General features: G+C 36.1%; 1 protein-coding gene across 8 annotated transcripts in view; it reads right to left on the bottom strand.

The window, feature by feature from the left end:
• LOC127624161 (splicing regulator ARVCF-like) overlaps window positions 1-15378 on the bottom strand; it is a 244611-nt gene that overhangs the window by 115372 nt on the left and 113861 nt on the right. Inside the window, exon 1 of one of the 8 annotated variants that reach the window (XM_052098893.1) lies at window positions 3388-4015. The exons of the other annotated variants lie outside the window; for them this stretch is intronic. Coding sequence (XP_051954853.1) covers window positions 3388-3411 — 24 coding nt within the window. The 5' untranslated portion in view covers window positions 3412-4015. Of the gene's footprint in view, window positions 1-3387; window positions 4016-15378 lie in introns of those variants that run through there. 8 annotated transcript variants of the gene reach the window in all.

The raw sequence follows: 15378 nt of genomic DNA, 5'->3' as shown, positions 1-15378 counted from the left end.
CATTGTGCACATTGTGTCAAACCTGTATGCGTTAGGGCTGCAACTAACGATTATTTTTATAATCGACTAATCTAACGATTATTAGACTATCCTGCAGTTATTGCAATGATTAATCATTAGCTCTTAACTGACTATTCAGCTTTTGCCCGACTTATAAGGTTGTATTAAACATGCTTACTAACAATAAAGGAGGACAAAATCATCTTTTAAAAAGACCTTTAAATGACATTCACTGAATTAAAGGGGATAAACTACTTGGATTTTTATTGTTTAATTAATAAAAAATGTAACTGCAAAAAATCCTATTGTTATTATGTCTTGATTTCCATTTAACATAGTCTAAAAAAACAGACTTGCTTTAAGAGAATGTATCTTAAATATAAGTGTATTTTGATGTGGTTTTTTCCACTTGTTCATACTTCTGCCAGTACAGTAAAGAAAAAATATATTCATATTCAACATAAATGCTCTGTTGCTTTTCAGGTAAATTAATCTTGTTTTAAGGATTTTTCAATATTTTCAATATTTAAATATTAATATGTATTAAATATTATATTCAAAATTCTCAGAAAACAATTTTTTCTTCTGCAGTATAGCTGCTAATGTAAATGTACATAAGGAGTTTTAGATATTTTTATTGGAAATCAAACCAAAAAAGACAAATCCCCCAAAAGTTTTTTGCATTGTATAATGGATTAAGAATACACCCTCTCACCTTTTTGTTCAATTGATTTCGATCAATCTTTAACTCACAAAAAAACAAACTCTTTCTTCTTTATAGAGCTGTGTATCGGCGATTTTCTTCACCTTAAGATACACATCATGACACTCATATTATAATTCACTATGTTGCGAGCAATCACTATAAACAAAATATAGCTGCAGCAAGCATGCGCCAGTGATGAGTGTCTCCGCGCGAGAAGTTTGAAACTCTCTAGTGCTGTTTTTCACGTGATTCATATTAGCGGCTCTAACCGCAGACAAATGACAGTTTCAGAGTTTGTACTCATTTATACAGCCCGCTTCCTTATTATTTGAACTTTAATAATGGATGCACTAAATACAGTTTATAATGGCGCAGTGTTTCCTTTTTAGACGCTCTGACAGGCAAAAAAGATTTGGGCAGCATTTTTATATTGTCAGACTTTGGTGGCAGGGGGTGGGAGGTGATTTCACCTCTAAAGAACTAAATTGTGCCAAAGAAATGACCAAAAAAATAACTAAAACAGTAATTGCGAGTGGGGTGGTCAATGGGGTGGCCCGGCTTCGGTCCATGGTGGCCACAGCCACCCCTTAGCTACGCCACTGTCTCCCGCGTCATCATTAGCGTTTCAAAAGATCTCATGTTGTGTTAAATTAAATCAGATGACAATGAAAATTTCTGTAGACAACTTTTTCTTGTTGACGTTGTCAATAATGTCGACTAATTGCCGTCAAAGGAGTATACTTTGGAAGGAACCCCAGCCTTCAATTCAGTACCTGTATGCCATTGTTTTTCACTTTTTTAACATTTAGATCAACATTCAAAGGAGTGTGTTCAATAGCACATTAGTTTTTCCAGTGGTATCAAAATGATGGTGGTCTTGCGACCACTGAAATATTGGTTTCGTGGAAACACTAGTACATTTACACTTTATTAGCTGCTCTCTATGTGATAGATATAACATCTATTAAAGTGATGTATACATCATATATGTGCCTTTTTCTTTTTCTATGATCTTCACTCGCAACCCTCTTTATCCAGCAACCGAGATGACTGACAACACCATCAAGCATGTCAGACACTCCAGCAGAAAGCAGAGCCTCTTAATCTTCATACCCTTGTGTGACATGTCTAACCTCACTGAGCAGGTGCTAGTCAAAGGAATGTTTTGCTGGGCATGGAGGTGAGCAGAGGTTAGATACAGCGTTAGCGTCCCTTGGAGGCAGGGGTTCATGGACGGAGACACCAGAAATTCTACGCCTTCAAAGTTTGTTTTGTTTGGTGTGCGGGTTGGGGGGGAGGGGTATTGTTTCAGGAACAAGAACTGTCGCTACAGATTCTATCCAGCTATCCAGCAGAAGTCAACCATGAGACAGCCGTTAACAGATTAACAGTGCCTAGCAGGTAGTTTTCACAAGCCTGTTTTTGACTCAACACTGTCAAAAAAATTATTAGCGTAGAACACAAAGAATGGTTGTTCCTTTCAAAACATTTCCTTCTTTGTGAAATGTGTGTGATTTATACGCAATAATGGTCCAATCATTCACATTACGGCATGGGATGACACTGCAGTCTTCTGGGAAAGCATCTTTAGAAAATCCCTTTGCTTAGACAAACAATGATAAAAGAGCTAATTCCTTTGATCTACTCATTGCTTTGCCAGGCAAGGTGGTAGCTTCAAAACAAAGGGAACAAATTGTTGATGACCACTGATGAGTCCACTACTAGGGAGGAAGGGAGGGAGAAGAGGAAGGGAGGATGTCCACCGTGCCAGTAAATAAACTATTCTGGCTTCTTTTCATCAAGGAAATAGTTTCCGCATCTTTACTTTGTTCAAATTGTGTAGACTCGAAAGTAGGGGTAAGAAAAGGGAATATGAGTGGGATCTGGACATGACCCTGGTTGGACTCAAACCTGTCAATATGTCTATTTTGCTTTAGAATATTCTTTCAAGAATTGAGAGAAAAGCTGTTGCGGTCACATTCTATGAACTGTCAACATTAAAAATGGTCTATTTTGTGTAGTGCATTCAGTACATATCTGTTCCGAATGAGAATCGTTTTCCCTCTTTTAATTCAGATAAAATTTGGAGGACAGCAATGTAAATAACATTACCATAATGTCGCGCAGCACACAAACACAATTAAGCAGATGTTCTGTATTACATCTATTTTTCACTCTTTTTTAATCAGATTTTCATTTTTTCTTGCACAGAACATGAAAACGATTCTCATTCGGAACAGATATGTACTGAATGCACTACACAAATAGACCATTTTTAATGTTGACAGTTCATAGAATGTGACCGCAACAGCTTTTCTCTCAATTCTTGAAAGAATATTCTAAAGCAAAATAGACATATTGACAGGTTTGAGTCCAACCAGGGTCATGTCCAGATCCCACTCATATTCCCTTTTCTTACCCCTACTTTCGAGTCTACACTCCACTAATCTACAAATAAAGGTAAAAAGCCCCAAAATAAATAATAATAAAAAACATTATAGACCAAATCTGTTTCTGAGGGACAATTTTACATCCAAGACAACCAGATTAAACCACCAAACAGAAAGAAAACTGAAGACAACATGTATATACAATTTAAAAAGAAACACACAAAAGAATAGTAGGAAAAGAAGAGAATGGTGAGGAAGGGATGGTGAGAGCAAGTGAATCCCACAACTGACCTGCTTGACTTCAGCTGGCATCATGGAAATCCTGTTTAGTTAAGCCTCTGGGAGAACAACAATAAGAACAATATTCTTTTGTGAGTGGAGTTTTGTCTGTCAGTCAGCTTTTCGTTCCTTATTATGAGAGTATGTCCTGTGAGAGCCGAGGCAGCTCAGAGCCACAGAGCCATCCTTTCCCCGCGTTCACATGCACAAAACTACTCCGTCTCTCTCGTCTTCTTGCGCGTTTTCTCTCTCTCTCCCCCTTCTCACACACACGCTCTTTCTAACACATGCTCGTAATCCTCTCAAGGAGATAAAAAAAAATAAAAATCGGCTCCACCGTTGCTGAGTGAGGATGCTGCAAACACTGGTGCAAATTATGATTTCAGATGCTCCTGACAGCCCAGTGTGACTGTATATTTGGAATCCTTCAATCGATTCTAATTCCAAGAGAAGAGACGGGAGAGAGACAAAAACAAAACAGCTCACACAGAGAGTGGAGGAAAAAAGTTGCCCAGTGCAGTAACAAAACCCCTCTAGGTGGACTAAAAGAGGAGGGGGGATGAACGGGTGTAGAGGAGATGGTGAGGGGGGTGAGTGTGTGTTTGAGTGAATAGAAGCTTCCCAGAAGGCAGTTGCCCTGTGTTCACAGCAGAGAGTTTTGTACTCGTACTCTCTCTCCTCACAGAGCATCTATGCAGACAAGGGTCAGACATTTGGAGGGGGAGGGGACTGACAGACAGACGCAGCTGGAGTGGAAAGAGAGAGAGAGAGCGAGAGAGAGAGAGAGAGAGAGAGAGAGAGAGAGAGACTCCATCCAACCAACATGCCAAAAGAGCAAGGCCGTGAGAGGGGGGCAATTACAACACTTTTTTTTTTCTCTCTCTTTTTTCCTATGTTTAATCCACACACGCTCTCTCTCTCTCTCTCTCTCTCTCTCTCTCTCTCTCTCTCTCTCTCTCTCTCTCTCATTCCCCATTCTTTTTCTCTCAACTTTTGTCCTTTTGTCCTACCAGACTGCTAAATATGAGCAGGGAAAGTTAAAGAAGTAGCAGAGTGATTTCAGACAGCATTCATTGACGAATAGTGAGAAAGAATTTTAATCTAAATCTGTGAATGTGTTTAACACAAAGCCGGAGGGAGGGAGGGTTCAGGGATGGGTGCTTTACACCAAGAGGCACCACATTTGAGTGCAATTCCAGACAAACCCTGATATCGATAGACCAATATAGGTTTTTCACAAGCTGATGTCGATACCAACATTTAGAGAGAAGAGAGGCTGAATGCAGTAATACCAATATACAGTGGTAACAAATTATTAAATCACACTTAAAAATATGAGTTTCATGGGATTAGATCCAAAATATCAAATCAATCCGCAAACAAATTATGCTTAAACTTTTTTCAGAACTAACATCTACAATATACAGTATATCTATTATATAATAATAAAAATTAAAAAAACACTGTAATGCAAAAACACGCTATCTATCCAAATACTTTTTGCCGCCACTGTATATTACAGAATTGAATGAAGGAAAATTAATTGTACAGATATTTTATGAAATTAAATTAACACTTATTTCACACATTTACTCTACATTTACAAAAAAGTGTCAACATCATAAGTTTTTATGATTTGGAGCAAAACTACAGGACAGCAGGAGGCCTGGGTAGCTCAGCAAGTAAAGACGCTGACTACCACTCCTGGAGTCACAAGTTCAAATCCAGGGCATGCTGAGTGACTCCAGTCAGGCTTCCTAAGCAACCAATTGGCCCGGTTGCTAGGGTGGGTAGAGTAACGTTGGTCTAACCTCCTCATGGTCGCTATAATGTGGTTCTCTCTCTCAGTGGGGCACATGGTGAGTTGTGCGTGGATGCCGCGGAGAATAGCATGAAACCTCCAAACGCGCTAGGTCTCGCAGTAACACGCTCAACAAGCCACAAGATAAGATGCGCGGATTGATGACTCAGATACGGAGGCAACCGAGATTCATCTTCTGCCACCCGGATTGAGGTGAGCCACTACACCACCACGAGGACTTAGAGTGCATTGGGAATTAGGCATTCCAAATCGGGGAGAAAATGGGTGGAAAAATTATTAATAATAAGTATAGGAGTTTAAGTATTTTTTACACATAGCTAGGTAGGTAAATAACTAAAATTAGTTGACTTCAGAATCCCTTGTATTATATGCCAATTATTTGAATCAAAATAAAATAAATAAATAAATAAATAATAATAAAACAAAACTTTTGTGTGTAGGAGTTGGAGTGTCTTTAACTCAATAAGTATCTTCATAGCCTATTAGATTCTGGTTCATAACTAACTTTCCTTTTGGTATCTTCATATTAAGACCCTTTATTGTTAAATCCCAGTGATATGGGGCTCTTAGTGTGGGTCAATCTGGAAATTGTTAAATTTGACCAATTTTTAAATGGTCAAAAACAAAATGTGGGTCACATGCTAAAGCTATTTTTTTTTTTTTAGTCTAACAAATTAAAGCTCAGAAGTACAAATATGCTGAAACTTGAAATTTAACTTTATTGGTTGATTTGGTATTGGACAACCCAGATGCTGATAATCTTCAAATAGCCAAATATCAGCAGAACAATAAGCTTTGCTGATATATCACCTATCCCTAGATAAATCACATAAATAAATCTTCAAAACTGAAGATATTCCACCTCCATACAGGAAACAGCTAAGGAGGTAAATGTGATTTTCGTCTGCCTCTATCACTTAAAAGCCAAATCCTTTCTCAAACACCAAACAGTCTGCACAAACATACACCCACACTGAAGAGCATCATGTCTTATCTAGCAGTAACAGCCTGAAACTATTCGCACTTGGCCTCAATGAATTCACGCTAAAAAATTCTGTCTTCTGCAACTCAGTCTGACACAAAACTGACTGCAGAACACAGTAAAGCCCTGTGGTCACTGAACCACACACAAAACATGTCAACCAAATACCAAAAGTATTGGTAAATAAATAGAGTGAAAGTTATCAGTCTTTTAGTGGTTTCAGGCCTGAGGAGTGAACGGATGAAGGAAAGGTTAACTCAGGCCACTGCAAAGAAAAAGACAACCAGAGATAATGAAATGAACCAGAAAGGTAAAGCTAGATGCACAATGCAATGCATACACGGACTGTCTAGTCTCATAAATATATTTATAAGCCCACAATATTTGAGGAATTTTGCGCAAGAGGATGTGTGATGTTTGCTAATGGGTTGCAGCACTCCCAGATCTGAAGTGTAATAAGTTTCATCATTAGAAGTTTTCAAAGGTGGCTACTTAGCAAAGGTCCCATTTTAAATGCATCACCTCTGTGATCAAGCACTAATTACATTTAATACATCTACAAAAACTAAAAAAATCTGAGTATGCTCCTTTCAAATGTTGAGAGTAGACTGGGAAAATACACACACAAAAAAAGATTTCTCCTGATATGCATGATCAAATACAAATATGCCAGTCTTGGGTTTATTAATGTATCAGTTTGATAATTGAGATTCAGGATCTTTCTTGCCTAACTTCTCCATCATAGAGGTGTGGATCAGCAATACAGATCTGATAAATGAGACACTGAGAGAGAAGATGAAGAGGAAAAAAGTAAAGGGAAGGAAAATATAGCACATGCAAACAGCACTGATTACACTGCATCTCATAGTGTGATGATTCAACCATCTCCCAACCAAGGTCAAAAATTAACCAGGCCTTTGGTCAAAAACACCACAGAAAGTGCCAAAAATGGCCCCAATGCTGCTTAATAAAATAGACAGACACACACACCTCTGCTTTCAATCTGTCCTACTAACATTCCTGCTTTGAGCCTTTCACTTACTCAAAGCACATTATCCACTCCTCTGCTTAAATTGAAGTCTTATGACAGAATGCGTGTACATAGAGTGGGACCCTGGTAATAAGGTAAGCATCTGACAGGCCAGACAGGCACAACAATCTCTGTATAAACATAAGAGTAAAAAAAATAAAAATAAAGAGTCTATCTACTGTATGTACACACACAGTTAATAAAGTTGCAAGAGACCAGACAAAAATATTACAGAATAGTTATTGATGAAAACATCAGATAAATAAAAGTATAATTTGGCTGAATTTATATTTTGCAACCTGATTTTCTTTATCTACATAGGTTGATTCGGCAAATTTAATTTTAAACAACATTTTTGGCTCTACTGAATTAAGAAACCAGCTAACACCTGGTGTATCTCAGGGATCAGTGCTTGGACCCCTCCTCTTCTCGATCTATACAACATCCCTCATAAAAGGCACATGGGTTCTCCTATCACTGCCATGCAGATAATACACAGCTCCACCTGTCATTTCAGCCCGATGACCCAAATGTCTCAGCTCATATTTCAGCCTGCATTTCAGATATCTTGGCCTGGATAAAGGAATCCCTGCCCACCCATGTGTTGACCACAACCTCACAATTCATCTTGGTTCAACAACAACTAACACAGGACAGCTAGGGACCAGGAAGTGGTGCTTGATGACCAGCTAATCTTCACTGGCCATGCATCCAGTCTTGCAGATATGCATTTTACAACAAAAGGAAAATCAGACCTTTTCCTTTTTGAATATGCTGCACAGCTCCTGATCCATGTTCTTGTCATATCAAGACCTGACTACTGAAATGCTCTGTTGGCCACCATACCCACTTGCACAATTAAGCCACTGAAGTTGGTCCAGAACATGGCCCTATCTGGTTTTAACCAAACAAAGAGGGCCCACATCACCCCCTCTTGAGCTCTTGATCCCTCTTCACAAAGTCGCTCAGATCCTCAGTGGTGGAATATGCTTCCAACCCCCACCTGATCTGTTGAAACCTTCTCAACATTCATTAAACAGCTAAAGACACATCTCGTTCATGAGTACATAATCAGTCCACAAACATAAGGCACTTAACATATATATATATATATATATATATATATATATATATATAATATTAAGCAATATCACATGAGCAAGAGTGCGATATGGCCCTATATAAGCACTGCTGTGATTTGGCCGCAGGCCAAGTGCCATAGGTAATCACAACAGTGTGATATTACTTATATACAATAGTTCAATGAACAAGAAAATTAAAAATAAATTAGCATAGTAGCATAGCATAGCAGTAGAACATGCTTGCAAAGCACAGATAGAGCTAACATGAATGCAGCAGCAAGACAAGTCAGGTCAATTTTATTTGTATAGTGCCTTTCACAACACACATCATTTCAAAGCAGCTTTACAGAAGATCAAGCATTAACAGACGATAAAACTATAATGTCGATGAATCATAATTGCGTAAATAGATAAAATACGATTTCTAATCGTGTTTAAAAATAAGTAATTAAATGATAATTGTATTAATAACCCCAGTGAGCAAGCTGAAAGACATTACATTTTCCGTAATAATGAAAAATCTCATTTTGCTGTTTATTTTGTGCTGTAAAACAATGGACTAAGCATGCACATTTGAAGCTCTGTTATTTCATGTATTTTACTAAACAACTTAGTGAATTTAATAAATTCTGGCTCTAAAGATCATGTTTGTGCTTAGTTTAAATGCTAGTAGAATAATTAAGAGAAGTGGTTCTTTTTTTTTCTTTCTTTTACTACACTGACATAGGCTAATGATCAATCTGTCAGATACCAAAATGGATCTACAGGCATGAGCCATTCTTTTATGCTTGTTTACATGTTATCATGAATAAACTCTTCCATTGACACGTGTGCAAGTTTGTGAATTAATTTCGGGATCACTCACCTGCCAATCAAAGAGTTTTAAACCATATGCCTGATGTCCTTCTATTCCAGAGAGCAGCAAAGCAATACTGTTTTGATGTGATTCTGAAGTGAATTGCTTTTGAATGGCTTTTTCCAGTGTGAGGGATACAACTTCGTAAACTGTCAGTTTACTTACAAACCTAAATATCTTATGCAGTGTTGTTTCTAAAACAAGGTAAATCAAATTGATCCCATTTTAAAGATGTTTGGATACAAAACAATATTTTTTTTTTTTATCAAGAATACGATTTTTGCCCTAATATCAGAGGTCTTACAAGATAAAATGAAATGATGATCTAACATGTATTTTCTTGATAAAAAAATATGGTCGTGCCTGGTAAAATGTGCATGTAAAATGGCTAGAAATAGCATTTTAGCTTAGCGAAAAGCTGATAATTTACACAAAGTTTATTTCTATTTCTTCTGCCCCAAACTTACTTCAAATGTACTTCTCTGTCTGCTCGTACGAATGTATCACATCATAAGAAAGTGTTTCGCTGCTGTTCAAATGCACTTTGGATCTCATCATTTATATGTATAAATGTTTTCCGTCTGAAAGGACTAAATATCAAATTGAACAAATTACAAAAAAATGCAAAGTAATCTCGTCAGTAATCAAAATAATTTTTGTATCTAGTGGAATACAGCTTCTAATATTTTGTATTTTAAATACGTAATCCCATTACATGTATTCAGTTACTCCCCAACCCTGCGAGTTGTCAATTGTAAATGACAGTGCAGACTCTTTGTATGAGTGGTGCAAATAGTTACATAACCAGAGCTATTTAATTCCACTGTGCTCCTGGAAAGATTATGTCTGTCAAATGTCCATAACAAGAAGCTAATAAATACTGTCATAATACACTGTAATTTGGAAATTGAGTTGTGCCAAGTTAATTTTCCATTGGGGTAGGTTTTGTGTGGATGACTGAAAAATACATCTGGATGAAACATATTTTATCTACTCATGTTTATAAAGATATTGTGATTAATCTTGATTAACAACAAAAATTATGCGATTAATCATGATGAACTATTTCCATCGCTTGACAGCCCTAATATATATATATATATATATATATATATATATATATATGATTTATATGTATATATATGTATATATATATATATATATATATATATATATATATATATATATATATGATTTTTTTGGCCACTGTGCAATGTGTATATGTATATATGTATATATATATATATATATATATATATATATATATATATATATATATACACACACACACATATACATACACAGTGGTGGCCAAAAATATTGGCACCCTTGGTAAATATGAGCAAAGAAAAATCAGCATTGTTTATACTTTTGATCTTTCATACAAAACAATTCACAAAAATCGAACCTTTAATTGAAGTAAAACAATTGAAAGAAGGGAAATATCTCATTATTAAATAAAAAATTCTCTCCACAATACGTTAGCCACAATTATTGGCACCCCTAGAAATTCTTAGTAAAATATATCTGTAGTATATTTCAATTCATATTTAAAAACTTTTAGTGCATCTGGGTAACTAGGAACATGAAATTGTTCAGCCATGACTTCCTGTTTCCCAGGAGTATAAATATGAGGTAACGCACAGGCCAAATTACCTTAATCATCCATCACAGTGGGTTAGACTAAAGAATATAGTTTTGATGTGCGGCAAAATGTTGTTGATCTTCACAAAATGGGAAGTGGCTATAAGAAAATTCCCAAAGCATTGAAAATACCCATTTCCACCATCAGGGCAATAATAAGTTCCAATCAACTGGAGAGCTTAAGAATCTGCCTGGAAAAAGACGTGTCTGTATTGTCTCCACACACAGTGAGGAGGATGGTTCAAGTGGCCAAAGCATCTCCAAGTATCACAGCTGGAGAATTGCAGAAATTAGTTGGGTCTTGGAGTCAGAAAGTCTCAAAAAAATATCAGACATCACCTACATCACCACAAGTTGTTTGGGAGGGTTTCAAGAAAAAAAGCCTCTGCTCTCAGCCATTAACATACTCAAGCATCTTTAGTTTGCCAGACACTACTGGAACTTCAAATGCGACTGGGTTCTATGGTCAGATGAAACAACAACAACAAAAAAAAAGAGCTTTTTGGAAGCAAACACCAGAGATGGGTTTGATGCACACAAAGATGAAGTAGTACCCAATGCCCATGGTTAAATGTGGTACTGGATCTTTAATGTTGTGGGGCTGATTTTCTGCCAGAGGTCCTGGACATCTTGTTTGGATACATGGCATCATGGACTCTATCAAATACCAACAGATAAAAAAATCAAAACCTTGCTGCCTCTGCCAGAAAGCTTACAATGGAACCTGGTTGGAACTTCCAGCAGCACAATAATCCAAAACAAACATCAAAATCAACACAAAAATTGTTCACTGGCCACAAAAAAAAGTTATGGGGTGAACTGAAGAAGAGAGTCCACCAACATAGATCTCTGAATTTGAAGGACCTGTAGAGATTCCATATGGAGGTTCTCCAACCTCATTAGGCATCATAAGAGAAGACTTATGATGGCAAAGGGAGGTTGCAAAAATAAAAGGGTGCCAATAATTATGGCCAATTTGTTTTGGAAAAAATATTTATTTAATAATGAGATATTTCCCCCCATTTCAGTTGTTTTACTTCGATTTTTGTGATTTCTTTAAATGAAAGATCAGAAGTATAAACAATAATGATTTTATTTTCACAGCCTTATTTTCTCATATTTTCCAAGAGATTCAATATTTTTGGCCACAACTAATTACACACATACCCCCCGATCAAAAGTTTTGAAACACTTACTCATTCTTTATTATAATTCTTTTTTAATTTTCTTTTTCACATTTTAGAATAATATTGAAACAAAACTTTGTTATATTTTAGCATCTTAAAAGTAGTCACTCTTTGCCTAGAATTTGCAGACATGTACTCTTGACATTTTCTCAACCAGTTTCTTGAGGTATCACCCTGGGATGTTTTTTAAACAGTATTGAAGGAGTTCCCATCTATGTTGGGCACTTATTGGCTGCTTTTCTTTATTACTTGGTCCAAGTCATCAATTTCAAAAACTTACATTTCAGTTTTATAATGAAATAAATTAATACAGTGGCACAATTATATTTTTGTCTACAAAACTAATTTCAAACATTTAAGCATATACCTTCAGATCAAAAGATTTTAAAGATCATGAGAAAAATGGTGAACTTTGAAAAACAATTGTTTCAAAATGTTTGACCTGTAATGTGTGTGTGTGTATATATACTGTATATATTTATTCTGTTTCTTTCTTTTGTGTCTTTCTTCTGTACTACTCCAGCTGTGATTAGAACTTTGCAGTGTGATACTGCAGATATTGTTGTTTTTTTGAAAGTCACTTTGGATAAAAGCATATGCTAAATGGCAAAATGCAAATGTAGACTGTTGAAAAAACATATTTATTGAAGATGACCACCATTAAAAGTAAGTGTCTTAAATCTTCCAGACAACTCTTTCAAGTAATTTTACACACTTCAGGTGGTTTCAGTTTAGGTTCCTAATAGGAGAATGAGCACACAGACTTTTTTGGTTATATATGAACATCCAGTGTAAAGGGGTCACATTCCTGGAGTGGCTCAGATGTCTCGTAAAGCGATGGATTCTTATTTTAAACACATGAATCCAGGACTCACGTTGTGAGCAGCAGTTGGTGATTTAAGTGGCTCCAGTGTCAGTTCTGCAGGCACAGTTAAGAACAAGGTACAAACACAAAACTGTCAAATATACAGTTCACATTATAGAAATCTGACAACTAATGGTGCCCAGGATTATTCAGGGTTGGACGATATACTGAATATTTACAATATATACACTTGATCATTTTGTTAGCAATATAAAATTAAACAACATTGTGAATACCCACGTTGATCATAGTGTTTTTTATTTGGACACTTAAGTATTCTAATGAGAGTTGTGATGTCTGATTCTGTCAGTCCGTTTCTCACATCCGTTTGAATCAACTGCCCAATTACCCCAAATCAGAATTGGAGTAAGACTTAGAAGTCTGATTAATTTCTGCAAATTAGCACATGAAAGAAAGTAATTTAATGATAGTTCTTTCAATAATGATATTGAAATAACTATCATTAAATGATATGCTTTTATGTTTCAATTTAGTGAAAAGCACAGTGGAACACAAGCTTTATTTTAAACTAGATGTATTTTTTTGTGTATTTTACTTCTTACATTAAACATTTTGTTGTACTTGGCAAAATAGAAAGTATTGTTGCACTCAATCAAATTTACACTACTTCATATGCAACTAAAAAACTAAATGCTGTCAGCACACTGAATAAAATTTAGACTAGAAAAGTCTGGAAAAAATATTTTTATATTTAAATTTGCATAACATCGCATTGTGCCTGTTCGGCTTTTTATTCACTTTTTTCTGAATCTGAATGTTTTTTCAGTGTGTAGACAGCCATTATTGTTTTATAATGAATCTACTTTGCTGTTTAGTCCAAAGGGGGGGGGGACAAGATCACGCACTGAAGCCATTTTATAAATTTCAGAGCAAATATATAAATATTGAGATACACATTGAATATAATAAAGAGGCTATCTATATTACCCAGTACTCAGATTACAAAGATGTGGCCACAGGAGATTCTGGGCACAACCTTTTTTTTTTTTTTTTTTTGCACTTAAATGGTGAGAAAAGAAAAAAATACAAATTAAAAGAAAAACACTCTGCTTTATATATGTTAGAGCTTTTAGAGGATTAATCATTTGTTGGATTGTGGGAATGGAGATGTGAGATGTCTGAACAGCCCTCTGTAGAACATGAATAGCTGTAAGCACCAGCAGCTGCTCTGAATGCAAAGAATGCAACTTTTTTTCCACTTCTCAGTGAGAGGTCTTGTCCTTCAGTGGAACATGTGAGCAGGTTCTCCTTTCTAACATCTGCAGACATTTCTGAACGTTAACTGGCTTGCAGGCATTGGGAGTAACAGAATACTTGGAACAGAGTTACATAATCAGGATACAAAACAAATGTACCTGCACTCTGTTGGTTACATTTAAAATAAATACACAATCAGATTACAGTAACAATTGGGATTACTCACTAATCTTGGTTGATTTAAATGTGTATATATACAATTATTTACATTAAAGGTGATATATTTGTTAACATTAGTAATCTATTATTAACTAACATGAACTAACAATTGTACATTAATAAATTAACATTAACCAAGACTCAAAGATGCTGTAAAACATAGTTGTTCATTGTTAGTTCATGATACGTTAAGCATTAACTAAAGTTACAATACACACCCTTAATGTAAAATAATACCATTACAATTTTTAAAGCAGGTGGATCCTAAAATAGGCAATATACTGTAGGAAATCGCATTGAATGGGAATGTTAGGGTAGCACAGGCACAGCCCTTGCACATAGCTATCAGATACATGCTCCACTTCTCTATCGCTCATCCGCAGCTGTTTTACAGGACTGCATCTGCTCGTTGTTCCGCCTTCAACTCTCACTGAAAATGAACTGTGATCTTTTATGACTTTTCAAGCAGCTTTCCGAGGCTTACGAGAAACTCATTGTCTGGTCTTGCCTAGGAAACCTACAGTACGTGGATTAACACTGATTATCACATACCCAAATGACTCTGTCTCTCAACTAAACCATTGATACAGTTTCCAACTCAACACATTGCTGTGCAGCAATTTCACACTGAGTAAACAGACAAAATTGCTCATTTCTGGAAACTTGTCGCATTGTGCCTTGTTAGGAAACAGTACCCACCGTAACAGTACCCATTTCAGTAACAGTAAAAAACGATTCTGCATGTGTTAAGATATTCACAGTCATCTACTTTTAGTCATATTTGTTATTTTCAAAGAAAAAATTCTAAACTAAAATTTGAAAGAATTAATTTGTTGATTGGTAGATAAAATATATAACTTGGTAAGTGTATGAGCGAGCAGAAAAAGCAAGGAGAGAGGTGTAAAAGAGAAAATAAGCAATGCAGGCAGTTTCACACTGGCTTAATTAATAGTTTTACAGGAGGTTTGACTTTTTCAAATGGCACTGAAAGGGAGGTGTCATCATGGGAGAGTGTGTGTGTAGGAGGAGGATGAGAAAGTCATTGTTAAGCAGGTGATTTACAAGTCTGTGGACCTCCCAGGTTTTGCCAGCAGTGAG

The sequence above is a fragment of the Xyrauchen texanus genome, chromosome 3 (genome assembly GCF_025860055.1).
Source record: "Xyrauchen texanus isolate HMW12.3.18 chromosome 3, RBS_HiC_50CHRs, whole genome shotgun sequence".
NCBI classification, from domain to species: domain Eukaryota; kingdom Metazoa; phylum Chordata; class Actinopteri; order Cypriniformes; family Catostomidae; genus Xyrauchen; species Xyrauchen texanus.
The sequence above is the reverse complement of the archived record's forward strand: the minus strand, read 5'-3'. Positions and strand labels throughout refer to the sequence as shown.